The sequence below is a fragment of the Lytechinus variegatus genome, chromosome 2, assembly GCF_018143015.1.
Source record: "Lytechinus variegatus isolate NC3 chromosome 2, Lvar_3.0, whole genome shotgun sequence".
Taxonomy (NCBI): Eukaryota; Metazoa; Echinodermata; class Echinoidea; order Temnopleuroida; family Toxopneustidae; genus Lytechinus; species Lytechinus variegatus.
Window position 1 is genome coordinate 47,680,882 of NC_054741.1, and position 27,327 is coordinate 47,708,208.

Here is a 27,327-nt window from a genome sequence, read left to right on the forward strand (position 1 = left end):
CGTACTGTTTAATAGTTTCTGTTCTCTTTAAGTCCTCAGGTAGAGCCAGCAAACAGTATAGGAGGGGAAGGGGCACTGAGGTTAAATTACCCTCAAAATATTTCCATTCAGTTCAATATAAAGAGTAACTTTTAATTAACAGTAGAAAAAAGGCAGTACAGAATATATTTTATGTCCCTGTTTTGCTTTAACAGACCATACTCTTATGCTTCAATACAGAGGTAGTTCAAGTCTGTTGAATAGCCCAAAATACATGCATTGCTGTATGTACACAACCACTCACTCCCCTCACAAAGGCAATTATCCCATTTACAGCTACACTCTTCCATCTCTCGCTGGAACAGAGGAAGACATTACACCCTTGCGTATAATATCTTGCGGTCTTTGAGTCATCATCAGCTCGCTGGCACTATGGACAAACAGGTTTGAGATATTATCAAGGAGTTGGTCGGTAGTAGTAGCACTGGGCTTCCTGAGCTCCTGTGATGAGCCAAGTATTTTGGGCAAACTGGGTGAACCACGTGGGTTTACGTGAATGAGTTCGCCACAAGGTCACATTGTAGTAGCTTATATTACAGGCTTGATATATCTGGCTCGATATGCATGGAGCTCAGGGAAAAGGAACATTCTGATTGACCTCACTTTAAAGGGCTTGCAAATAATGTGAGTTTATTCTTGCTAAGAATTAAGCCAAAACATTTTGAAGTATGTGCTTCCATGTACATTCATGTCTATAATGAAATCAAGAAAATAAATCTTGAAAAACTTGGAAACAAAGTGGAATCAGCCACCCGTACATATACATGTAGTTCCTTCTGTTTTTGTTACCAATGTCAACTGTATGTTGTTGTTTTTTTTTGCATGGAGATGATTTATGAATTATGAATGTGCTTTATTGAAATGTAAATGTACATGCAAAATGAAGGAATGAATGTATGACGGTATGACCAATATGATAGCTTGTACAAACAGTGTTGTTTAAAGTTAAAGGTTATTTAATCTGTCCCAGGGTTTCGATCTACCCAAGGCTGCCAAGACCATGTATTTGCTTGGATACCTTGTAGATTGACCTCAGTGCTCCTCTAATTGGCCTTGGATATTTCCATGTGCTATATTTTAATTGTTTCCCATTTGTGCTGCAAAATGTAGGAATGGGAGTTTATTTTCAATTGGTCTAATGCTGATTCGTCCAATTACCAACTCGTCTGCCATCATTTGGTTTCCCTTCAGTTCATTCACTATCCATAGGGTCTAATTGCCATTTCATCCTCTCATCATTTACATGTAATAACCAGTTGGTCCAATAGCTAGTCTAATTTGACTAAGTGATAATTAGCCGAAAGGAATGAAAAGTCATTGCGTACCGTATTAGACCACTGATGTGAGTCAAAATGGTCATAAACGAATTGACGATTTAATAGGCAAAGTGATTATCGTACCAAATGGTTGTTAGACGAAGCGTTGATGTATGAAATGGCAATCGACTAAAACAAAGGTAGACCATGTGATGAGTGGAAGAGTTGGCAATAGACAAATAGGCACTTTACCAGAATGTGCCCTACAGAAAAAAAAGTAGGCAAGTCCCATTAGTATCTTGAAATTTAAGTCCTGCCCCAATGTATCATGTAGGCCTACTTTTCTAGCCAATCAGATTGACCTCTGATTTTGCTCAAGACACCAATACCCCCATCCCATGGTCACCATTCATGTTCAACATGAATGACCGACCATTTATCAAGACATCCCAAGAATGTTGTCCTCATTGTTGCAGTGCAGTATGAATGTCCTTATTCTGAAATGTGAAGCGGACAGTCAGAGGAAATTGGCTGGTGAATGCTAAGAGTCTTGGGATCCCAAACGGATGACTAACCAATCACCTGTTGACTCCTGACCCATGTAATGAACCTGTACAAAAGCATCCCTAGAGCATTACACATGTACCTGATTTAATAGAATTGGTAAAATATGATTAAAGGACATATTAGTGGAAGTTTGAAGAGATTAACAAATCCGGAACTTAGGTGAAAGAGGTTTGTGAATGTAGTCCAAGCTCCACTCTATTGAACAGCAGATTTTTAGAACATACATGTAGATGTTTATCCTCCAATTGTATATAATTTTTGAATTTCATTGCAATAAAGCTCAAAATATACAGTTGTAAGCAGTCCAAAGACTGAAATATGTGACTGATTACTAATAGAATCATAAAAATGTTAAGAAAGCATAAGTAAATATTCATATACAGACCACCTAATTAGTAAAAAAAAGCATCATAAATACATAAAATGAATGAAAGGGAAATAAGACCCAAAGAGAAAAAAGGAAATGGGGGGGGGGGGGGGGCAATGATCATAGTAAGTATCCATAGCAATGAGATTATGGAGTAGTTTGTTGCTCAAACCCTTTGTTTAATAAATAAAGTGGTCTGAATTTGCAGCCCTGACTCGGCCCTGACTAGGGCTTGTGTATTTTTGTTAGATTTGTTGCAATACCCTCTTGTTGATTAAAGTTTCAATTAGGGACTGTGTCTGCAGACTAACCCTTTACTTATCCAAGTTGACTTACATGTATATCTTGATAATTACCAAATGTGCTGATATGTAGTTTGATGTTTATTTTACATATATGCGATACTTCCTTTTCCATACCTCTTGGAATATAAAGTCATTCATGTATTGTTTCAGCATTTCCTTTCTGACTGTTGCTTTCTTTGCAGTTCACTTCTTGAGCTGAGCTTTGTTTGCAGACAGGAACTAGTAGAGACAAACAACACCAAGACAATTCCATAAATGAGAGAGTTGATTTTGAAACGAGTAATGATACAACTTATTCTTGTCTGAGACACATTTGTATATGTTTGTGAAGAAGAAGAGGGGGGGGGGGGATCTGTAGACTTTATGTGTGCAATCACTTTTACATCAAATCTTAAAGGACAAGTCCACCCCAACAAAATCTTGGTCCTCATCATCAAATTCGTAAAAATTGAAATGTTGTATAATTCAAACAATAAAAAACAAAAGAAATAGTGAGTGACATCATCGACTCTCTCATTTGGATGTAACTGGCTCATTCATATAACTTTTGTTAAAAAATAAGTGAAACCCTGAAATGTCGTAACTTTCTCATTTTACTTCCGATTTTGATGAAATTGTCAGCATTGTGCTTTTCTGATTTTTCTCTATTGATTCAAATCAACGTTTTTCTGAGGTGGACTTGACCTTTAATACGTATTAAGAATTGATAGACAGCAATACATGAATGAGTGCTGGTTCATGCTAGTAATTCTGTACTGTGGTGTGTACTTTGTGGGATGTGAACTTGACCAATGATAATCGCAAGGAAAGACTTACTTTGTATTTGTCTTTGGAACATTTATATTCTACTTCCCATGAAGAGTCCCTACAGAATACTACTAGTTAATAGTTTCCTGTTTGTGTAGAAATTACCATGACCAGAGCCCTGCCCCTGTAACAAACTAACAGATTGATCATTGGGCAGGAATTTACCATTGACTACATCAGTCTTAATGTCCAATCAATTGTACAAATCAACTGTGATCAACTACTAAACATTTGTGCTTTTGGCCCCAGGTTGCCTATTGAAGGAAGAAGATGCCAGCCGAATGTGTTCAGAGATATTTACCATGAACAACCATCACTGGGACAAGTAGGCCCATTAAGACCAGCCCAATTCAGACCATACTATTGGACCAAGTTTTTAACTACCTGGTAATTGCTCAGTTTGGTGATATTACCATGATTACATATTAGCCCTTTTTATATGCCCATACACGCCCGTCTTGACGGGACGTATTATGGTATCACGCTCGGTGTCCGTCCGTCTGTTAACTTCTCCTTGTAAACGTGATAACTTCAGTTTGACTTAACCAAGGCTCATGTAATTTGGTGTGTATGATACTAGCATGGATCTCATGAAGCCTATTGGTTTTGAGGTCAAAAGGTCAAGGTCACAGTGACCTATTTTCATTGTGCCCTTCTGCAGTCCTTGTAAACGCGATAACTTCAGGTGAACTTAACCGAGGCTCATATAATTTGATGTGTATGATACTAGCATGGATCTCAGGAAGCCTATTGGTTTTGATGTCAAAAGGTCAAAGGTGGAAGTCATAGTGACCTATCTTCATAGTCTTCTGCACTCCTTATAAACACGATAACTAGGCTGGGACTAAAACCCGGGTACTCGGGTCCCGCCCGGAAGCCTCGGGTACCCGGGTAGAAAAATCAATACCCGATACCCGAAAATTGCTCACAAGTATTACGTTGTGTAAGACATGATTGTAACTCGTCACAAAGTACACAAGTCTCATTTTGAATCTCACCAATTACCCTCGAAATATCCATAAATATACTAGTTTTTTCAAGTGATGATGATGATGTGAATGAGATCGTTCAATCGTCGCCATGTTTCTTTTGCAGCGCAGTGACGTCATCCAGCCACTGCGACGCAAGCCAATTTATGAATGAAAATATAGTAAGCATGCGCATTGCAAGCCTCAGTCCCACGGAGTATTCCGTCAAAACAAGTCTGCAATAGCCTGTCACCTCGTACCAAAATCGACCTAGCATTCCACTTTCCTTTATTTCATATGAATTATGAAAGGTATTCTCAGAGGATCTGTTTTCTCACCGATACCACGCAGGTAAGCAAATTTTATTACTTCTTGCTTTTCCGTCAAAATCTTACGAAGTAGCGTCGATATTGCATCGTGATTGTGAGTTTGTAGAATCTATCGCTACGTGAACAAAGTCAATTGATTTCCGGGTTTCGGAGCATACGAGGCGCCAGCCAATCACGTTCTTGATACCATTTTCAGTTCATCATAAACCGAAAATGGTAACACGATCGTGATTGGCTGGCGCATTTGACGCTCCGAAACGTAAACCCGGAAATCAATTGACTTTGTTCATGTAGCGATAGATTCTACAAACTCACGAACACGATGTAATATCGACGCTACTTCGTAAGATTTTGACGGAAAAGCAAGAAGTAATAAAAATTTGCTTACTTGTGCGGTATCGGTGAGAAAACAGATCCTCTGAGAATACCTTTTATAATTCATATGAAATATAGAAAAGTGGAATTCTAGGTCGATTTTGGTACGAGGTGACAGAGTATTGCAGACTTGTTTCGATGGAATACTGCGTGGGGCACGGGAGGCTTGCAATGCGCATGCTTACTGTATTTTCATTCATAAATTGGCTTGCGTCGCATTGGCTTGATGACGTCACCTATGGGGATTTTTAACCAGCCATATTTCGAGCGACATGATTTTCGGGTACCCGGGTACCCGCCCGAAAATTACCATGGGTACCCGAAGAGAAAAATACCCGAAAGTCCCAGGCCTAACGATCACTTAAGTTGAACTTAACCTGGGCTCATATAATTTGATGTGTATGATACTAGCATTGATCCCAGGAAGCCTTTTGATTTTGAGGTCAAAAGGTCAAAGGTCAAGATCATAGTGACGTTTTCATCTTATCCTTCTGGAGTCCTTGTTAATGCGATAACTTTAGTTGAACTTGACCAAGGCTCGTGTAGTTTGGTGTGTAATATGATACTAGCATAGATCCTAGGAATTCTATTGATTTTGAGGTCAGAAGGTCAAAGGTGAAGTAGCCATCTTCCACTTTTCTTGCTTGACCAATTGCTCCATTTTCCGTGTTACAGACGGGCGTATTATGTGCTCGCTTAAGCGACACTCTTGTTTGCCATGTGTAGGCCTACATATTAGTCCCTTGTAACACATGTACAAGTATTTCTTTCAAAGGGAAATTCCTATTTGAAAAATGATCAAATGTGAGTTTTCTTATACATTTACCACATAAGGATGTGAGATCCACTGAAAAGGATTGCTCTTCTAATTAAATGTTTAACAAAATATGTCTGAAATTTTCTTGCTAAGCATATTCCCATACATTACTGACTGACTTTTACAGCATTTGAAGTGCATGTGACTGGAACAAAATAGATTTTAAGGATTTTATTTTTTCACTGTGGCCAACTGTGGCCAATTGACAATAGGCCTTCAATGAAATCCCATTCATCTGCCACATCATGACTCTTTATTTCCGATGATTAGTGATTAAAAAATCTTGCTACATAAATTTTTAAGTTCATTTCATTAAGTATTTCAAATCTCTTTTTTTTAGTAGGCATGTATTTATAACCAATTAACCTATTGTTATCTGGTAAGATTAGAGCCTGCAAGTTGTACACATGAGGTAGTTTCACACCGCCGTGATCATAGGAATCCTCGTTGAATTGCGAGAACTTTTTAGGCTAAAAAATACCCATTAATTATTCCTGCTTTCACACCGCTCTGAAAAATATCCTTCGGGATAAGTTCCTAAAGTTACGAGCATGCGCAGTATGGTCTGATAAGCAGGCAAGGCGCGAGATTCAAAATCACTAGCTCAGCAGCCACCCACGGCGCCCGCGCCCAACTACACGCTGGGCTAAAAGTTCCCGTAAATTGCTTTCACATTGCCTAAATACCTGCGACCTTGGAAAATCCCCGCCAAAGTTCTCGTAATTTTGACAAGTAGGCTACCTACTATTTAGTGGGTATTTTCTTTCGGGGAGATTACACGTAATTTGCTTTCACATTGCCAATATTACCTGGTATTTTCTGATCAGGGTAAATTTCCCGATCAGAAAATACCTGGAACTGATGAACTTCGAGGCGGTCTGAAACCACCTATGGAAGTATTATAATTGGTACTTTTACATACAGTAAGGTTTAGTCTGTATACAAGGTCTATTGAACCTTGACCCTCTCATTATGCTACATGTATTACATTATCATTTTAATCCAGATAAACCTTTGCACCAAACAAACAAAATACCCTGATTTAAAACAAAGTAAAGTTTAGGAAGAATACATCTTCTATTAATAGTTTATGAAGAGCTCTAGTTGAACTTAAAACAAGAAAAAAACCACTATTATAATATGGTTATTGCACACTGCTTGATGACTGGACCTTTTAGTGATGTACTGACTGTGTGTACAATGATCTTTCAAGAATATCCATGTAAGAATGCTACTGACTGTTCGTCCTGAAGGTGTAATTGAATTTAATATTTAGGCATTTTTCCCTTTAATACTATAGGTCAGAATAATCTTTTGAAATACTGTACAATCCTCCCAATCTGATCATCGTAATCAATTCATTGGGTATTCCAAGTTCTTGCACCTTGAGATATTAAGATCTTTAACAAAGTTGAGATCCTAAAAGGTTCATGAATGTGAAATGTGCAAGTGCATTTTCAGGCCAGCCAAGTAGTTGGTCAGGATAGTCTTCAGCCACAGACCCTTAATGACACTATTCAGAGTGCACACTGACTGTGTTTTGAGCAGATATCTACATTGCATCTTTACTTTTCTACTCTTCAGAGACTCCCCAATCTTAAAGATAAGATGCCAGTTTTGGTAACTATCTCCAAATGACTTTTTACAGAATCCAATAAAATGACCACCCTAGTGTCTGTTTGTATTCTGAATAAAAGATGTGCCAAAGGATTCTGGAAGAAATTGTGTAATTGCTGAGAAAGAAGCGCGGATTCAGGCACTTCCGTCGGGTCTTTATTCCAGCAATAATGATATACACTGTCCCACGTGTGCCTATCTGTGTTGGCGATCTTCAATTTGATCGTTTTTCAGCTTAGATTTTATGATTTCACAAAGTTCAGTTTATGTAACTTTTAACCAGATCTAGATCCGCAATGATATAGTGATACTTACATGTAACCTTGGTTGTACAGACTTTCTCACGAAATCAGTGTTTACTGCAACTACTGTCATTTAGCTTTAATAATCATCGGAGAGAAGGATCTGAATTTTCTACGATCTGAGCTTTTGTTGGATATAATTTTCCTGAATTACTTGATGATTTACGGCACTCCTGTTGAAATGTTTTTCTTTCCTAATTTCAAACAAATCATACATTTATTTTAATTGAGAGTGCATGCAGACTTTTGCAGGAGGTGATTAGTAGCAATAAATACTGGTAGGGTACAAATACTTTAATCATGGATCCTACATCCATACTTTTATACTGGCAGTTAATAGGAAGTGAAGCATTGAACCACGTGCGTGCTTTTGGCTGGATCCATGCCATGTGCTCTCAGTGAGTAATGTGCAGGGGTGTAAGAACGTTCTTAGAAGGGGCAGAATGGTTCAATCTTATCTAGGTCAGGGTGCAGAAAGCAAGCACCTTTGTTGGTCAGTCTTTGGTGGATCTGATACTTCATATTGGGGTGGGTTCTTTCACTTCTTTGTGAGGTAAGATGAATCTTCCTATTCAAATTCATTTATTTCACTACATCTCTATTAAAGACACTAACAATTTTGAAATTTGTTCAAATGTCTTGATTGCTACTGTGTGTTATATAATAAGCTCATGAATTTGTAATAGATTTTGATTACTTTTCTCTTGTCTAAATTCTAGAATTTTGGGGGGTATTTTTTCATTTTTTTCTTAATACTAATAGGTGTTATTAAATTTTTAATCATTCATTTATTTCAATTCATATTTAGTTAATTCTCTTTTATTTGTCTATAGGTATTGAAGTATTTAAATTGTTCATTGAAGGTTCATCATGTTCAATTCAAATTAAATTGAAGTTGACATTGAGTATGTAGGCCTACATGTAGGGGATTTTTATAAAAATTTATTCAGGCAATTTTTTTACACATGGGCAAACGCAAACATGCAGGCCTTCATTTATACTTCAAATTTCCTTATTCAGATTTTGATAAAGGGACCATTTTGTACATTTGGAGGCTAAATAACATACTCTCACCCCCCATGGTTGCATGTTTGATGGTTGTACATGTTTATGTATTTAGTACACACCTGTAGGTAATAAGCTACTGAAGGCGTGAATCAGTGTTTGTTTCACAACATAGGAAGTCAATCACATTTTGCTCTGTCAATAGATCATCTAACCACTGAGCTTCTTGATGCAAGATAATAATGTACTCTTCATCTTATCTTCATATCAACTCTTAAGCTCTTGTGGGTGATGCCACACCGAACCCCATTATATTTGAGAAAAAATGTGAATGGCTTGTCTTTTATGGACATGATAACAGTATTGATTTTATACTGGTATGCTTTGCTCATAGATTCTATCTTTAAAGCTGACACACAATAGAACATTCTACCCCCTTTGTGCCCAATATTACTACAATGTATGTGTAAATGCTAGAATTTTTGCTTGTTGATAATACTGTAATGAGAAAAAAATGAAATTCCCTAGGTGGTGGTGAAACACCTGTATGAAAGCTATTAAATTGATTTTTCATTTAAAAAGCTATTTTAAAAAAATCTGTATTTTTTGGTCTGTTTATGATAAATTTAACTTTTTCATCACAGTGCTATTCCATTTTCCATTTGCATTATCAATTTATGCTCAACCAAATGTTCAGTAGAACAGAAATTTCAATTAACCTGCTGTAACTAATATAAAGAAACTCCATAGGGGGGGGGGGGGGGGGGGGGAGGCACTTAACGTTGAATTGTGGGTGAGATCAACTGTTGCCCTCTGAGAATTTGAGATAAATGTATTAAAATTAGCATCACAACATGACTCCAATATTCCCTTCAAAAATATATTTTAATCAAACTTCATCCTACTTTTACATTTAAGCATTGAAGTAGGCATGCTACTTGTAGGTCTTCACATTGAGCAGATTTTAATTCCGAACCAGTGAATTCGATTTTGAGTAGTATTCTCGTACATTTTCTTATCTGTATGCTATGCTGTATGTTCAGATTAAACTACTGACCTCAAATATTTGAAGAAGGCACACAATGGAAAATTCCATCTCCCCAGACCCATCTTTCGTTGTTTTCATAGTGGATAGAAGGCCATAGTTCAAAATTGGATATTATACTCTTGTATTGAGTGATACTTTTTAAGGTTGATTTAATTGACTCACAGATCAAGGAGTTTACCGGTCTTTCGTTTCTTAGAAGATATTTTGTTTTCTTCTTCAAAATATACTTACTCTCATTATAATTGGTAATAGTTTTATTTCCATAATCATGAAATATTTTAAAAACTCTGGCTGATGGAGATGGGACTCATGACTGCCAGTATCTCTTGAGAAGACATTCCAGACAAAGTGGAGTAGCGCGCTCAAAATGTGCGAAGATCGCTTTTGAAGAATGTTCGTGTCCTCGCTTACGCTAAAACCTGTTTAACGAGGCAAAGCGATCTTGAAAACAACATCGCAAGGTGGTTTTCCGAACTGGTTTGGAAGATCGCTTCCAAGACCACTTTGACCATTCTCATTACACGTTAAACTAGTTTCCACTAAACTAATTTCCAGTAAACTAGTTGTGGCGCGGTAATGAGAACGGGGTCCTACATTGTAGTAGTAGTAATGAATATGACATACATTGTATCGTAGAATGATTGAATGTATATGGTTGAATGTTGTTGGTAAGAAGGAACCAGGAGGTCTAGCACAAGTGCTAGTCGAGACTGATTTCTTCAGATTTTTGGTAGTTTTTAATTTAGTCGTGATCTCACAGCTGAGCTCAACAAGAATTTGTGAATATTTTTTTTCATTATCAGTACCCTAACCTTTTAACATTAATTCATTGAAATTCGGTTGTGAAATGTTTCACGGAATCGGATCACAATCATCCAGAATACATTTCTATTGTTGGCGAATGTTCTCTCGACACTACTTGCTTCTAATTAGAAAAATGTTGATGAAAACGGGTAGTGTCATCAAGGTCATGGACTTGGATGCCCCATGGATTGGCCTTTGATATAAATACCCCTCTCATTTATAGCCAACAAAGTTTTTTTTGCCCTTCTTAATTTTCCCATTGTGTTGTAATTAATATAGAATGTGCCCTATAACTTATAATAAAACGATGTGCCCCAATATACAAATTAAGGCCTGTGTAAAGAAATTAAAAAGATTAAGGAGCATGGTACAGTGTAATGCCAATTGTATAATTTGTGATGAAATTTAATCAGCTTCTTACATATAGGTTGTAGGGCCAACTCGCTTCATTGGTAGGTATTTGAAAGCATGTATTTTATCATTGACCTGGCATGACTGAACCGAAATATAAAAAAAGAGCGCCAACAAATCGTTAGTCTCCCAGACAGACCACTCTATATACCTGTTTATTGATTTTGTGGTGTTTTCTTTCAATGAGACTTGCCGAGTTTGCAAGTATTGGGTGAGGTTGAGTGAACACGGTCAAAAGAGGATGGGGTGCTTGCAATAATTGTCTTTTATGTCCTCATCTTGTTGAAAGGATGTCTGTACTTTGTATTTGACAGTTTGTCACCAACAAGGATTGAGGGTTATGTTTAGCAATGCCTCATGCATCCAGAAATTGATGAATTAGGGCAGTTGTAATGGTAGGGTTACCCTTCCTCATTCGACAAACCACTAATAAGGAATTCTTGAACATACATGTAATGACAGAATATTGAATGGACATGAGAAATACTGGTGTTTGTTCCAAAATGTTTTAGAGTAAAGACCAAAACTACTTGCCCGAATTGTGCATGCAAAAATTCTCACAGTAGAATGACCAACATTAGGGTCCTAAATTTGGTCATGGTGGACAAGATAAAATCACTATGGAAAAAGAAATGCAAGAACAAGGTACATCAGTTCATGTCGAAAGAGAAAAAATGGTCAATGGTTTATAAAACAGCACTATTTTTGTTTGAAGAGGTAAACCTTTTTTTTCCAAGGATATTTTCAGGTGAAATAGATTTTCGGGCAAGTATATTCCAGCTATTTTAAAATTAACTTGCCCGACGGCAATTGCTTCTAAAAAGTTATGTAGCACCCTGATGTACTATAACCCCATTCTCTGCCTATTGTGTGGGGTGTTATTTTTTTTTTTTGGGGGGGTGCTAATTTTTCAGCTCATCACTACTTTAATTGCATTATTCAGGGTCAATCTGTAATTTAAGGATCTTATCCTAGAAATATATTGCAATATGGATTGATATTGCATTATGAGGGAATTGCTTTAAATCCTGATATGTGATGATCTGATTTTGTGTCATTTGTGAGATTTGTCATGTTTGGTACATACATGTGATCTTTGAATATTCTAACATTTTTGTTATTTCTACGTTTATGATGTGTACCTGTCTTTTTTTTTACAAAAAAAGACGAATTAATCATAAAGGGCTGCATATATATATGTATACACACACACACACATATACAGTATACACGTATATATCCAGACATGTTTAAGATGTCTTACATGCTATATGCACATGTAGCTGGATGCAGTAAACCAGATTTTGGAGAACTTGGAAGAGTTGTAATTCCCAGCATAAACATGGATAAATCAACTTTAAATTTTCAAGTATGAAGTCAGCTTTGACAGGTTTGATCATTTTGGTAGTTGACCTTGTAATTATGTTGTAATTTTTCTCAGTTCTAATTAAAAAAAAAATATATTCTCAGTGATATTTGCATTACATCAGCTGTACAGAAAATTGCATGAATGGAAAAAGACCATGAGGTAACCTTCGCTCTTGTTTCTTATGTCATTTTCTTTCTAGATTTCTGGATTATCATCTACCATCATAAGCATTCAGCATTACATCATATGCCGTCTATTCATTCATTCATCCGACCCGCACACTATTCACTGATGCAAGATTGGAGTTTGACCTGGTAAATAGACTTTTCTACCAGGCTTGAGCTAACGTGTATATTACTACAGAACAAACATTCAGACTACACACAGACCAACCAGTCAGGATTCTGCAACAATCAGCAAGGCTCGTCTCTAATTGCAGTCTGAGGAAGGTTTATGAGTGAAAGTGGAGTAGCACACAGGAAGGTGTGGTAAGTCTTCAGAGGGATTGTCAATATTAGACCCGGGTGACGCTCTGGAGAGATTGTGCTGCAGATCGAGGAAATCCACCGCCAACATGGCTCAGCTTCGCTACGCCAAGGCGGTTGCATGTGGCACCGCTCTGACGGCTGCTGGATTGGCTGGCTACTACCTCTACACCCGTAACAACCTCAAGAAAGCTAAGATGAAGGAAAAAGTGGAAGAGGGAGACGTTGGAGAGGAGAATGTAGGCAGCGGCACGCAAGCGATTGAAGAGCGTCTTCAACAGGAAGCGCAGCAGGAACAGAATGGAGATGAAACAGATTGCAAGAAATTTGACTGCAAAAATAGCAGTTCTTGTACAAACGAATGCACACCAGACATTGAAGCAATTGAGAAAGTGCTTGAAAAACTTAGTGCTGATGATGTGCAGGACACAAGAAATGAAAATGAGAATGTAGCGAATAAAGAAAGACAAATTGAAGAAACCATAGCAAATGTTGTTGATGACTTTATGATGGAGTGTAGTATGGATACAAACGCTTCGTCCGGGTCCTCCCTCAATGCATCAAATGAACATATTATGGAGGACCTTCAAGCCATGGAAGAAACTATCCCACCTCCCGTCCAGGAGATCACAGTTTCTGCCAAGCCACAACCCATTCAGGAAGCTATAGTTCCAACCAAAAGACAGTCGTGTGAATCAACACGCCAACCCCTAGACAACGCAAATCGCAAGACCTCGTCAATACCCCCATCCACTGTGACCACCTCGAACAACAATTCATCGATAACAAACGGCAATATGCTAGACAATCAGGTGTCGACGAGGGCCTCGACGGCCAATACAAAGTCTGGAAGGAAGGCTAAGCATGTAAATAATGCTCAAGTGTATGGTGGGAAGGGGTCGACGCCCGGTGGTAAGAAAGGAGGTAACAAGAAGGGCAATGACCTATCAAAGCTTCAATCTGTTGACTGGGCTTCCTCTGTTCTCCTAGATGAGAAGACACATAGCTCTAGCGGTACACCACTTGGGAACAGTGAAAGGTGAGTGTATACAATTGACCCATTACAGTAGATTCCAAACTGTATGCTTTGGCATCAATAGTATGGCTTGAATTCACCAACATGGTTTTGAAAACCATCAAGGTGAAACCCAAGGTTTATGCAGATTTCCTGGATAAATCACCCTAACAGTAAGTATAATAAAAAATATGTCCAATGCCTATCCCTATGCACGCGTTTGTCACAGTGCGCAAAAGTGATGCCTGTTGCCATGGTTAATTTCATTAATGAGCCCACTGATCACTGGATTTTAAATCAGTAGAATCATGAATGAAAAAGAGTACTCAACTATGGCAACAGGTGTCACTTAGGCGCACAGTGACAAAAATGTGCATAAGCATTGCACATTGTTAATATACGCGATAAATTTTAGCGCAATTTATTGTAATCTGCATAAACAAAGTCAACGATGGGTTTCAAATCCACCTTTGTGAATTCGGGCCTATACATGTAGCTCCCTTAGAAAGTGTGATCATCAAGCATAGTACGAAACCTTGACGAAGAGACGGCAAGTTTTGTGATCCATTTTCTTTGAAGGAGCTATCTTCCTGTGTATATGAACATTTCAAATTACCCTTTGTGTTGAATTTTTTGTAATAGGACAATTTGTATTTTGTCCCAATATTTCCTCATTGAGTTGAGGGTTTTGTCGCCCCTGTATGAAATAATTTAGCATGAGCAAACTAAGAATGTAGCCACCCCTAGGAATTATAAATGTGTCCGCTATTTTTTTTTTTTTTGAAGGGTGGAGGGGATTTAGGTGCCTCCCACAAAAACTCCATAAAGAAGAAAGCCGTTTCATTTTTGCAATGTTTTGATGTTCTTATACTGTGAGTATGAAGTATTGCTCCATTGTGGTAAAAAAGAAGGCCAGTGAATACGTATTTAATGATGAATGATAGTAGCATACCTACCATGTGATGAATTTTGGGTAGGTATTCCCGTCTCCTCCCAATTCATGGACTTGCACACGATGGCGAGGATGGTAAGGTCATCCTTTTATAGATCATTGCTTTAATACAACCCTTTACCCCTCACCCACCTACAAGTATACCCAAATCTTATCAAATTCATCTTCAGACTGAAGTTCAAAGGTACAAATATCATTCTAATTTGACTTCCTGCCAGGCCAACCCTGATATCTAGTTTGTGAATGGTATAACAGCAGCACAAAGAGGATGAATGCTTTCCCAGAGGGACAATCGATATCTTCAGCACCTCTGTTGCCCATACAACTTGTATTTTGGACTTTGAATCTGCCTTGCTTAATATCTTAATGATATTTTTATTAGTTTACACATTGTTTGAGATTGTTAGACCCAGGCTTGTTTGGAGCTCTGATTGAAGTTAAGGTCACAGGAACGGTTAATTACATCAAAACCAACTGAACTCCACTCTCGTTTATGTACCGTACTGTAAACGTGTGAATCCAGGCATGCAATTATGCTAGAGTCACATACATATTGAGATAGCAGTTTCGTTTTCAAAAGTTTTTTTTTTTTCAGGAAGAAGGAAATTGCTCTTCATATTCATTTACATGTACATTAAAAATATGACAAAAATAGAGATACTATGGTCATTCGTAGCACACAGCAGGGACTACATGGAGTCAACTTCTCAACTTTAGATACTTACATAGCGGCCAACCATTACTTTTCTGCAGTGATTATTTTTTGTCATCAAAATTACAGCATTATGGTTTTTCTTTTCAAATTATTTTGTTTGACACTTTTAATAAATAATAATGCGTGTATGTCAGTGAGCGACACTATTGGCAGTATAATAATCCGCTTTTGTATAGTTCTTAATACATCGAAACGACAGGTCTAAGCGCTTTACAGATTACCCCGGTCATCGGATTCAATCAGTCATTCCCGCACACAATGTGTACACATCCTCCACTCCCTGGGGAGTATTCCAGTCAGTCGCCGATGAGGCGCACACAGTACTAGACAAGCTACAATGTCTTTCACATCCTACCGGGTACCCGTTAGCACCTGGGTCGAGAGTGGCAAAGTGTGAATTAAAAAGAGTGGATTATATATGCAGTTTCCTGGTAAGGCATAAATGATAATGTATAATAATGGAGTCCTATCTTCTCTGCAGTATGTTCAAGGTGCTATTTTATTACTCGGGCTTTACACTGTAGGGCAGCATTTATTCTGGCGAAGAAGCATTTCACATGTACACCTGGGTCGAGTGCTGCAAAATGTGGATAAATTTCTTGAGGAAAATACCACCATGTCTGGGATTCATAACTATGTCCCTCTGATCAGAAGGTGAGAGTCAGAACCATTTAGACCATGGTGCTCCCATATCCACTCTACTGGGTCCTTGGAGAGGAATTTAAGCTTCTGGTCCTTTGGTCACTTCTGAGCAGTCATTCATAATTTCTAAGCAGTCTACTATTTAGAAAAAATGGAAGATACAAAGTTCAAATTATACTTTTGGGGATAATTTCATTTGTTACAAACAAAAAGTTATGTGGACTGTAGAAAGTGTATGTTGATACTGAGAATGATAGTATACATGTACCTCATTCACATTTGCTCTACAGCTGCTGTACGGCGAGTCGAAAACAGCCGTTTTATTCAGACCACCTATATGTAGCTTTTAAAACCTGTTTTGGACTCACGGTGCGGCCGCCGTTGAGCAAATGTGACTGAGGTATGAGTATCTTCAGTGGAACTTTACAAGCCTGACATGCCAACAATACAAAACCCACTCCCTTGGGATGCAGAACACATGCCCCTTTGTGTCAATGCAGATAAAGAGAATTATAAAAGTTATTGCCCATTGAGTTTAAACATGAACGCTAACACAATGGGCGAATCCTCTGCTGCTATGTTTGGTTATCAATGCAAACAGATGGTTGGAGGTTTACTAGCAATTCATTATGCATAAATTAGAGTAGCAAGAATTTTTATGTCACATGGATGGCCGAGGCACTTCTGAATTTTACAATACAATTGTGATTGTGTAACACTTTATAGGGAATACTGGTTTGCACAAGTTGTAATCCAACATGTCTGTTGGAGAAGATTTTCGGGGTGATCTGAAATCCTGAATGAAGCCTTTTGGGTGATTTGAAATCCTGAATGAAGCCTCTGATGAATATTGGAGGGGGTTGGAGCAGTGGTTGTCTGATGAGAGTTAACTTGCCAGTGTGGTTGGATTGGGACTATTTAGAAGCTGTCAGAGAAGGATTATACAAGTGGAATTCAAGCCCATTTTCCCCAGATGACAAGAACATTGCCATCTTGAAATGACTTGAGTAGCGAGTAGCAGCATTTCAAGATGGTTTTAGATCAGGAAAGGTAGGTCTATTTGAAGTTAATGAACTTTTATTATCTTGTACATACATTGTCTTCTCTGTTCACACTCAGGAGAATGTCAATTATGTTTAGTTTTGATTGATAATGAAGGAGTAATGTACCCGAGTGAGCTGGGGGAAAAAAGAAAAATCATTTTTTACACTCTATAAACTATAATGGGAAAATATACAGATAGGAAAACTACATGTAAGTTCGCAACTCTGCGCACCCCTCCCCCCCCCCCCCCCGATGAATGACGATTGAAAATACATGAATAAATAATGAAACTATAAAGAACAAATATGAATGAATAAATGAATAGGTGTTGAAATTTTGCCATTCTGCTTATTTTTTTTATATCTCAAACCTGCAGAAAGAAACACAGAATTATCAAGAGTGAGATGAAATCTTAATTTCAATTTCACATATTGAAACAAGAACATTAATGAAGCTGAAGCTCCTAATGTACATCTTGTAAATTTGTATCATCACATCCATAGATTTGCTTTATTTGTATACTGTTGAGGTGTGACCAAACCTTTAATAAGAACTGGTAGCTGATGATCTGAACATGTGATGGCTTAGTGATTGAATACAATATACACATGTAACATGAAGAGACTTGGCTTGTGAATGTCATACATACTTCTGCTATCCCACTGACATTGGTATTGATAAGCCAAGAGCTTACAGTACATTATTTGCATACATACACTTATGTATGTTCAGAGCAAAAAAAAATATTCACTCAGTCCCATTGCTTTGATCCAATTTTATGGCAGATGTTTTGATATTAATCGTTTACCCAATTGATTTAGATCGTAATTTACTTTGTGTTAATTTATATTTCAATTTATTTTTATTTATTTCTTTGTTAAGTAATTAATCCATTTAATCCATGCATCAATTCCCTTCTTAAAATAGTCATTTTGTTAATTCATTCTTATTTTCTTTGATTTTTATTTACTCATTGATGAGTGAATAAAATTTTACTTGATGACATTGTTCTTGATAATGGCACATTTTTTCCTATATGGGTCATTCCACGGGGTTGGGGCAACAGCACTTTTTTGTGTTCCTTATGAATTGTTAGCTTTATCCTGAAAATGTGTTTGGTGTTTTGATGTTGCAATGTGGTTTTGTTGGAAGGCAGTTATGTAAGCAATTACTTGATGCAGAAATAAAAATGTTGAACTGCAAGTATTATTGATGGTGAGACTTTAAATGATGATGTCCAGACTCTTTTTTGGGGTACCAAGTGTGACATCCAAAATGGTCATTTTCAGTTGAAGATATCTAATCAAAAGATAAACTTAGTCAAATTCAAATGGCCATGATTGATAAAGCAACATTTGTTTAATAACAAAACAGTAATGGGATAGCAAATGAAAAGAGACTTCATATCATAAATCATTTCTACAACTCGGCATACCACCGTTACATGCGATGTCCGCGTTTATTTTTTTCTGTAACGGCGGTAATGTGGTAAATATCTAAAAATCAGAAATCATTTTTTCCAAAGTTATGTGTCAGAAATAAAGGGCAGGCAGTGAGCAACTGTTCATCAAAAGATTAGCTTTGAAAACCTATGGTAATGTCATCTAAATTAATCGAGGGTCGCCGATGTTTTGGGCGATGTCCGGGCCAAATTTGTAACGGTGGATCACATTTCATCGCGTATGTAAGAAGGAGACACCGGAGAAGAGACCGTCGTTGTATCAGACGGACGGGATGTTAGCCGAAATCCACATGCACATGAACAGCTATGATAGCGGGCGTTTTGAAGCATTGCAATGGGGAATATTCCTGCAATGTCTCTGTAACGGTGGAATGGATATCCACGATGTTTTCCCTTTCAAAGCGACGTAAGTACGGAGATTTATCCCGATACTCGTGTTTTGAAACTAGTTAAACCTTATCTTTAAAATATGGAACTATATTACCATGCAGAAAGTGTTTTTAAGTTTGAAAAATCTCGCTAATTTTCCACCATCTTTCACTTCGGTCCCACGTGTAGCTTCTCGTGTAAGTGAAATATGTGATTGAGACATTGCCGTGTTTGTTCCAGATTTGCTGAATGGTTCCAAAGAAAATAATGCTTTTATTACTGTAATTCCGTGCAAACATATTTTGAATGGTAGCTGACATGATTCAATCGTAATTTAGTTGATTTTTTTTTACACAAAAATATGTTGATTCAATAGGCCAATGGATACTCAGAAACAGCTCTTTCACTGATGATCATGACGGTGACATCTCAAATTTGGTACAAAATTTCTCCTTGTTTAAATTGGCTCCTACTGATTCTAGGTAATATGGGTATCAAAGACCTGATGATTAATTTTGAATTTGCAAAAAAAAATGAGAACTTAGAACCAGTGGCGGCGCCACGGGGGAGGCAGACCCCCCCCCCCAAAAAAAAAAAAAAAAATTTTTTTTTTGCTCGTCAGCTGATCCCAGCCCGAAAGGAGGGGGAGGGGCAAAATAATTTTTCTGTTACCACCCCCCCCCTACACATAGATGGGCTTTGTGTATGATGAAGCATGGGAATAATTCAATTACTAGTAATTCTTAGCTGTAGGCTTAACCTTCCCAAAACTTCATCTTGTTGAATGTTGGTATACTTTCAGCACTTATTCTTTTTCCCTCATTTCTTTCTCCGTTTTTTCAATTTTTTTTTTTATTTCTATATATTCAGTTGTTAAGGACTTTTTCAATCGTATTTTAATTTATATTTATTCAATTGTCAGGAGAGGGGGTGGGTATTTGTTTTATCAGAAAGCAAAAGCCTTTGTGATTGTTTTCAATGTGATTATTTTTATTGCAATATAACGACATTTTAAAAACATGTACAAGCGAAGAAAAGAAAAAGTGACACAATCGAGTTTGTTTCACAAGAGTTTATTTGCTGTATCAGAAGGTAAATTGCAGATTTGAATTCCATTAATTCATTTAATTCCAATAAAACATAAATATATTATGTAATTGCTTGAACAATTAAACTTCGTACATGAAAATTAAATAGGATGGTCATACAAAACTAAATGGAATTGTCGAGATAACCACCCTTGATTATAATGCAGAATAAAATTAGATTAAATTCATCCATTGAGAAACGAAATAGATAATTTATGAAAAGGTATCGGTAATGGGCAAGTAATTGTATTGTGAAAACAAAGTAGACCACAAGAAAGCAAATACAAAAACCTTGTATAAAACATAACTTTATATTTAATTTATGAACTAGGAAATGATGAATTCTAATTGCTATGAAAAAAAATACAAAGTGAGGGTGTATTTTGCAAGAACAGATCAGATTCCTTGTCATTGCCCTAGTAATCCACCCCCTTACTTTAATGAGAAAATGTCAAGACATGTACATGGGTAAGTGATTTCATATAATAATATCGTGGAAACAATCCAGCAAGTTTTGTTGATTAAAATGTAATAATTTGAATTGTGTAAAAAATAGTCAAACTTCCAAATAATATTTTTCTCAAATAACTACAGGTAGCCTCTGTTGAAGGTAAAAATGTATATCTTCAGTACATGAAGTGTCAATCCGTTGACCTGTACTCCTGGCCTGATGGCGAAGCACAATTCTACCTCTATCTATTTTGTGACATTGACAGAGTCCTCTTCCAAACTCCCAACTGACACAGTTGTCATTGGGTCACCGATCTTCTTGAAGTTCATAAACTTGTAACCTGAATGCAGAGAGAAATATTGCAAGTTATTTCTTATTGTCAGGTTTAGTGTACAGTGTAATAATTTTTTTTTTGCATTTGCCAGTAAGAAGTTTACCATAGAGTTTTTAACCAAAGGAAAAGATTGTAGTTTGCAGTGTTATTCTTGAACATTTATTAGAATAGCTTAGTAGAAATAGTACATTTTACTTGTTCACAACTCTATGTTCAAACAACAGTAAGTTTTTTATATTCAATTTGTCCACTAAGTACTTTACAATTGTCCTTTTGGCATGCTGGAACTTAATGTTTTATCCAATGCATTTATTCCAGCGATGACATGATTATATTTTACTTAATGTTATTTAGAACTACATTACCATGTAACTGAGGTAAAATAAGTTAGAGTAAACAAATTGAACAAGTTATATGTGTAAGGTACATGTATTAATGCATTGTCCATGAATTGCATGCCAACTTTGTCTTGTTTTGTCTTGAAAAACCATACATGTAGCTTAGAGGAACTAAACTACATGTAGTACCTTTTCCCTACATCTTTTTCACCCGAGTATTGTATCAAAGGTATCAAAATTATAATCGTGTACTGTACATATATGAATAAAAAAATACATTTTACCTGTTCATTGATGCATTTTAGAAGCTTGCCTGTAGATGTTGTATTTCTACACTTGAGTAAGATGAGTTAACTCGCATTAGTGTGTTGATACTAAAAGAATGGCAAGTACATGTAATACTATTCAATATGATCATTACAAGGACATGATGTCCATGTAACGGAGGTATGTACATTTGAGAGTAATATCGTGAAGGAGATATTTTAAAGTAATAAAGATTTGGAGATCATACATGTAAGCTAGCACTCTTGTTTTTTTCCCCTTTAGACAGACACATTTGTTTCCAGAGATAGACGGAAGTGGAACCTTGAGGATTACCGTAGTATTATTTTAAATATAAATTTATCAAGAATTTTGTACATTTTTCCTTGTTTAAACTCTAATTTAAATTGCTTTTATTTGCAAAGAATAAGACATGAAAAATGTTTTTTTTAGTATAATCAATTGATCTTGTGCAAATATTCTAAGGCATGAAGTGGAATTTGGTGTTTAATGGCCATTAATGGACCTTAACTTAGCAATGCTTCAAAGTATACCTCTGTTACTGAGACATGATGTCCATGTAACGGTGGTATGTACATTTGAAAGTAGAATCTTGAAGGAGTTATTTTAAAGTAAAAAGAATTGGAGATCATAAGATAATACTGTTTCGTTTTTTTCCCTTTAGGCAGAAACATAAATGTTTCCAGAGGTAGATGGAAGTGGAAACTTGAGGATTATCGTAGTATGATTTTAAATATAATTTGTCAATAATTTTGTACATTTTTCCTTGTTTAAACTCTAATTTAATTTGCTTTTATTTGCAAAGAATTTGACATGCAAAATGTTTTTCTTTAGTGTAATGAATTGATATTGTGCAAATATTTTAAGGCATGAAGTGGAATTTGGTGTGTAATGGCCATTGATGGACATTAACTTAACATTGCTTCTAAGTATACCTCTGTTACTGAGACATGATGTCCATGTAACGGTGGTAACACCAAAAATAGGAGGTTAGGCCAGAAAGAGTAGTTTAGTTTTTCCAAAGAGAATATTCCATTCTGTTGAGGCATGACTTCTCTCAACTATTTAATTCTACATGCCATCAAAAATTCAATTTTCTAGACTGGTGAGAAAAAAGAACGACACAGAACATGGCACTGGTATACACACAGAGCATCAAGTTCCATTTATTGATGCTAAATCTTTCAAAATATATATGCCATGTTGGAAAGTGTGGAATAAAGTGACTAACAATGTTGTTAGCAAAATATTTATCAAGAGTAATGGAGATCAACCCCTTTATTTTGACAGTGGGAGAGCATAGTCTTAGTAAGGATGATAAATGATGTCCATGTAACGGTGGTATTTTGTCAAATCTTATTTCTCAGTTTACTCCAATATGCAGGGTGGTATGAAATGCCTGTAAGTGGATTTAGTTGAAGGATTGTCCCATGAAACATATAAGAAATAAAACATTTCATTTATTACATTTCTATTTTTTGACCCTGATGTCACAATTTTTGCCCCAACCCCATGGAATGACCCATATATATATATGGGACTTAACCACAGAGCTATTGAAGAAAGGCAACCTCTAGTAATGTTCTTGAACTCAGTACCATGACTTTGTCATTCAAAACAGGTTTGGCAGACACTGGAATGTGATTGTGAAGACTGGAAGATAATTGAGAAGAATTTAGGCAATGCACTCAGCTCCCCTCCCCCCTCTCTTCTAGCCTCTCACAATCTCCCCCTCTCTTCTCCACTTTTTCTCTCTCTGTTCATCTCTGTGACTCATCCTTCCGTTTTACCTTCCTTTTCTCTATCTTTCTTTCTCTACTCAATTTCTTAGTCTTTTCTACTATCTCACATTTCCGTTTTCCGTTCACTTGTTATTCCCCTGTATTCATTCTACCCAACCATCTCTCCCGCTAATTTGTAATGATATCTAAGGTCAGTATTTGTAATTGATTGAACTATTGATAAGAGAGCAACAATATTAGTTGCGAAGTAAATTACCTAGAATCACTATCCGTGATTATACATGTAATTTATTTATGTGGTTAATTTTGTGGTATGTTTGTGGCTAAGCACAGATGGTATCCTAAATTATGTCTAGACTGCCTCTGTTATCATCACCCTAGATTCCAAATGATTTTATTCACCTGTTTACAAATTATAAAGTCCACATTTTAATAGATGGTAGTTACATGTACATTTAAGTGCAGACTACATGTATTTACATTGAATTAGGGTTTTCCCTGAAAAAGGTTCTACAAACAAATTTACTCGTACATGTACAATTGTAACGTTTCAGGGGTGGACATTTTACAAACAAGTTTAATTTGGTGTTTGAACTACACATGCCATATGATCAAATTCATTTTCTTTACTCACACCCCTTAGTGTAGGAATGCAGTTATTGGTAATGAATTAAGGATTTTCTTTTTTGCTGTTGATTGATTATTAAAATATATACAAAAGGGTTTACAAATCAACCCGAATTAACTGGCCTCACCAATAGATTCAACAGTACATGTATATCACACATCTCACAAGAAGGATGTATTATAAAATAACGGGGTATACAGTGTATGAGCATTTATAATCAAACCATGATGACTCATTTGATTGTAAACATGAATGATTTTGAAATTGAGCAGGTGCTCTGATCGAATAAAATCATCAATCATATTTTATTCTAGATTCTAGGGACTTTAATTCATCAAACACCTATCTTCACACCATTCATGTTTGTCCATATGTATGTAGGTGCTTTCGATCAATTTTTCAAAGGTAGAATATCAAACCAAGCACAAAACATGGTCACTCCATTCAGATTAGTGTTCAAGTGATTTTTCATCAACACTGATTTTCCTTCATTTAAATCAAAGGCCACATGACCCAGGAAACATGAAAAGATCAAGTTTGAATTTAATATGCAATGTCCAAACCGAAAGGAGGCCTGTTGTAAAATCATCATGATCTCTGTTATTCACAATATTTTTAAATAATACTAGTCAGTGGCTCTGAAGAAATAGCCTCTCAGTTGCACCTTTTTCAGTGTTTGTTGTTTTTGTTTCAAAAGACATTGATTTTCATGACCAAAGTCACTTGAACATGACCGTGGTTTGAACTTCACATCCGAAAACTGCTTTAAGGTGTTGTATGCAGCTCATGCTCTTTTAATACGCAGGTGTGCTTGTAGCCTACCTGCTAATCATATTAGCCATGCACGAGGTGGAAAATGTGCTCATGTGTCGCCGGCAGCCTCACATTGTAGCGATGCAGTGTAGGGCAATTAGTGTTGTATTCAGGATAGGATAGTGAGGGGACCTGAGGTGATAGGGGCCAAGTCCAAGAGATCACATTCTATTCTGATACCTGATACGTCCCTCTCCTTGGTACTGACCTAGTGTTCAGACAAAGATGAGGAATGGACATACAATACAGTATTTCATGGTGAAGAGTGAGAAGTCCTGGAGTAATTTTGGTGTTTTGCTTTATGGGTGGGAAACTGTGATTTTTAAGTTTAGAACAAAGAGAACTGCAGTAGAGAGTGTTTCAGGGGAGGTAGGGTAGGATGAGTGGTAGATGATGCATGGGAGGGGGTATGGGTGGGGTGAGGTAGGGGAAGGTATGGAGGATAGAGGGAGGTGGAATATTGTAGAGGAGGGAGGGAAGGAGATGTGGGGTAGGTGATGTAGGGGAGGGGTGGGGAAAGGTATTAAGGGAAGGTGTGAAGGATAGAGGGAGATGGAATGAGAGTGAGGAGGGAGGGAGATGAGGGGTAGATAAAGAGAAGGAAGGGGTAGTGATGGGAGTAGGGGTTGGGAACGTACAGGGAGGTGAAAGGATTAGTAGGGAGGGGAAGGGGAGAAAAGAGGAGAAACAGAAGGGATGGTAAGATGAGGAAAAGAAGAGGGCTGCAGTGATGAGGTATAATTAAATATAATATTCAGGATCTAGTGTGTGTGTGTCTGCACACAATACGTTGCTATGTCTGGCAAAATGCAAACTTCTTGATCATGAGGGGCATCATATCGAATATGAAAGCAATGCTGAAAACTTCACAATTATTTGCTATTTCAGGATATACCTGTAAAATTTATTGTGATGTGGGGCTACTTCCAAACTAGCATTCAAGTATATATTAGGATTGGTTATTGATACTTTATATTGTATTTCATTTGTATATGTTGCTTAAAATTCAAATTTGAATGAACTACATGCATGTATTTTATGAGACATTTTGTGGAGATATCCATTTAAACTGAAATATCACAACCCAAATATCAACATCTGTTCCTGAACTGTCCCTTAATAAAAGCGCAAATCAATGCTCATGAAGAGGCATTTAAATGCTATTGACAAGTGAGGTTAATGAGATGTCTATTAGATGACGGTTGCATTATTACTGGGGAATGAAGTGGCTTGCGAGATAGATCTGCTATTCATCTTCTGTTTAGAAAGGAATATTATTCATTTAACTGTCAATATCCTGTCTACCATCATATTGATTCAGAAACAGGGTTTACTTTCATTGCAATAGTTGTAATTTTGTATTAGATGCTAGAATCTAAGCTTTTTGATAATTTGAATACAAAGGATTTTCGAATGATTGTTGACTGCTCTCATATTCAACATGAATGTACTTTTCACATATTATAACACTGAATATCTATTATTCAATTTTGAACTTAATTTTTCAATATCACAAAATACATTTCTTTTTATCACTTTTTCACAAAAGATAAGTATGTGTTAAGCAACGTGTGGTTCTTTAGGTTTTATTTTTTTCATGAGCTTTTTCAGCGACTTAACACTTCATGTCTTCAGTGAACATTCATATGCACATATACATATACAGGTGTATTATCAACGTTCCATGCATATACATGTGTACATCTGCATCTCGACTCTGCCTACATGTGTAGATGTACATCTCCTGTGAATAGCGGAGGAGACACCCTTTGCGCTAAACCCATCCACGCGAGGGCTTCACCTGACGGCCTTAAACAGCATATCGCCTCCTTGCATAGCTGACTATGGTTAAAGGGCATGCTGTCTAGAAAAGGGCATCTCTGAACTTCAGCGTAGCTTACTCCTCCTCCTCAGTTGGGCTGCCTAGACTATCCTCAAGTCCCTGAAGGTTTTTTTTCATTAAGGTCTGTACTATTACAGCGTGCGACACTGGCACTGGTCCGACGAACCTAGAGTAGTAAAAATTGCTATCAGGCCAGTAACTTCTCAGAAATACCCAGATTCACTTTTCCGATATGACCAGTAAAAAGTATATCAAGCTGATACAAATTATATTTACTCCACTTTTGTAAATTATAAAATGGCTCTCATGAATAATGTTGCGTGTGTGTACTAAAAGCAATAAATAACAGCAAAATAAACTCAGTCTTTTTTATGGTTTTCTTTATTTAAATAGGACCAGTAAATTTAAGTTCGGACCAGCCAAAAATGGAAAAATTGGGTATCTACTGGTCCGACATGAACAGGTACCGTTGGACCAGTAGAAAAAAAGGGTTAGTGTGGAGCCCTGACTATTAGCATGACTCAATGGAATCCTGACTTTAAACTATGGATTAATGGGAGAATGCCCAAGATGTAGGGGATGTGAGGGGCTCCACTGAGTTTATGAGGAATTGGAATGAATTAACCTTCCAAATAATAACAAAAAAGTTATCTGTATAATTGATTAAAATTGTTTAAAGGGAAAGAGTAGATTTGGAGCTCAATGCGATAAATTCAGCCCTGTAAATGCATGAGG

General features: G+C 36.8%; 1 protein-coding gene and 1 long non-coding RNA gene across 2 annotated transcripts in view; one reads left to right on the forward strand and one right to left on the reverse strand.

Annotated features, from left to right (window-relative positions):
* Positions 1-27,327, forward strand: part of LOC121408202 (A-kinase anchor protein 1, mitochondrial-like) — a 45,232-nt gene that overhangs the window by 4,422 nt on the left and 13,483 nt on the right. The window contains exon 2 of the mRNA XM_041599585.1: positions 12,586-13,910. Within this exon, the coding sequence (XP_041455519.1) occupies positions 12,961-13,910 (950 nt within the window). The 5' untranslated portion in view covers positions 12,586-12,960. The remainder of the gene's footprint in view (positions 1-12,585; positions 13,911-27,327) is intronic.
* Positions 19,750-21,958, reverse strand: LOC121408203. The gene is made up of 2 exons (XR_005969013.1): positions 21,566-21,958; positions 19,750-20,949 (listed from the first exon to the last, which is right to left on the reverse strand). It is a non-coding gene; the product is annotated as an uncharacterized LOC121408203 (long non-coding RNA).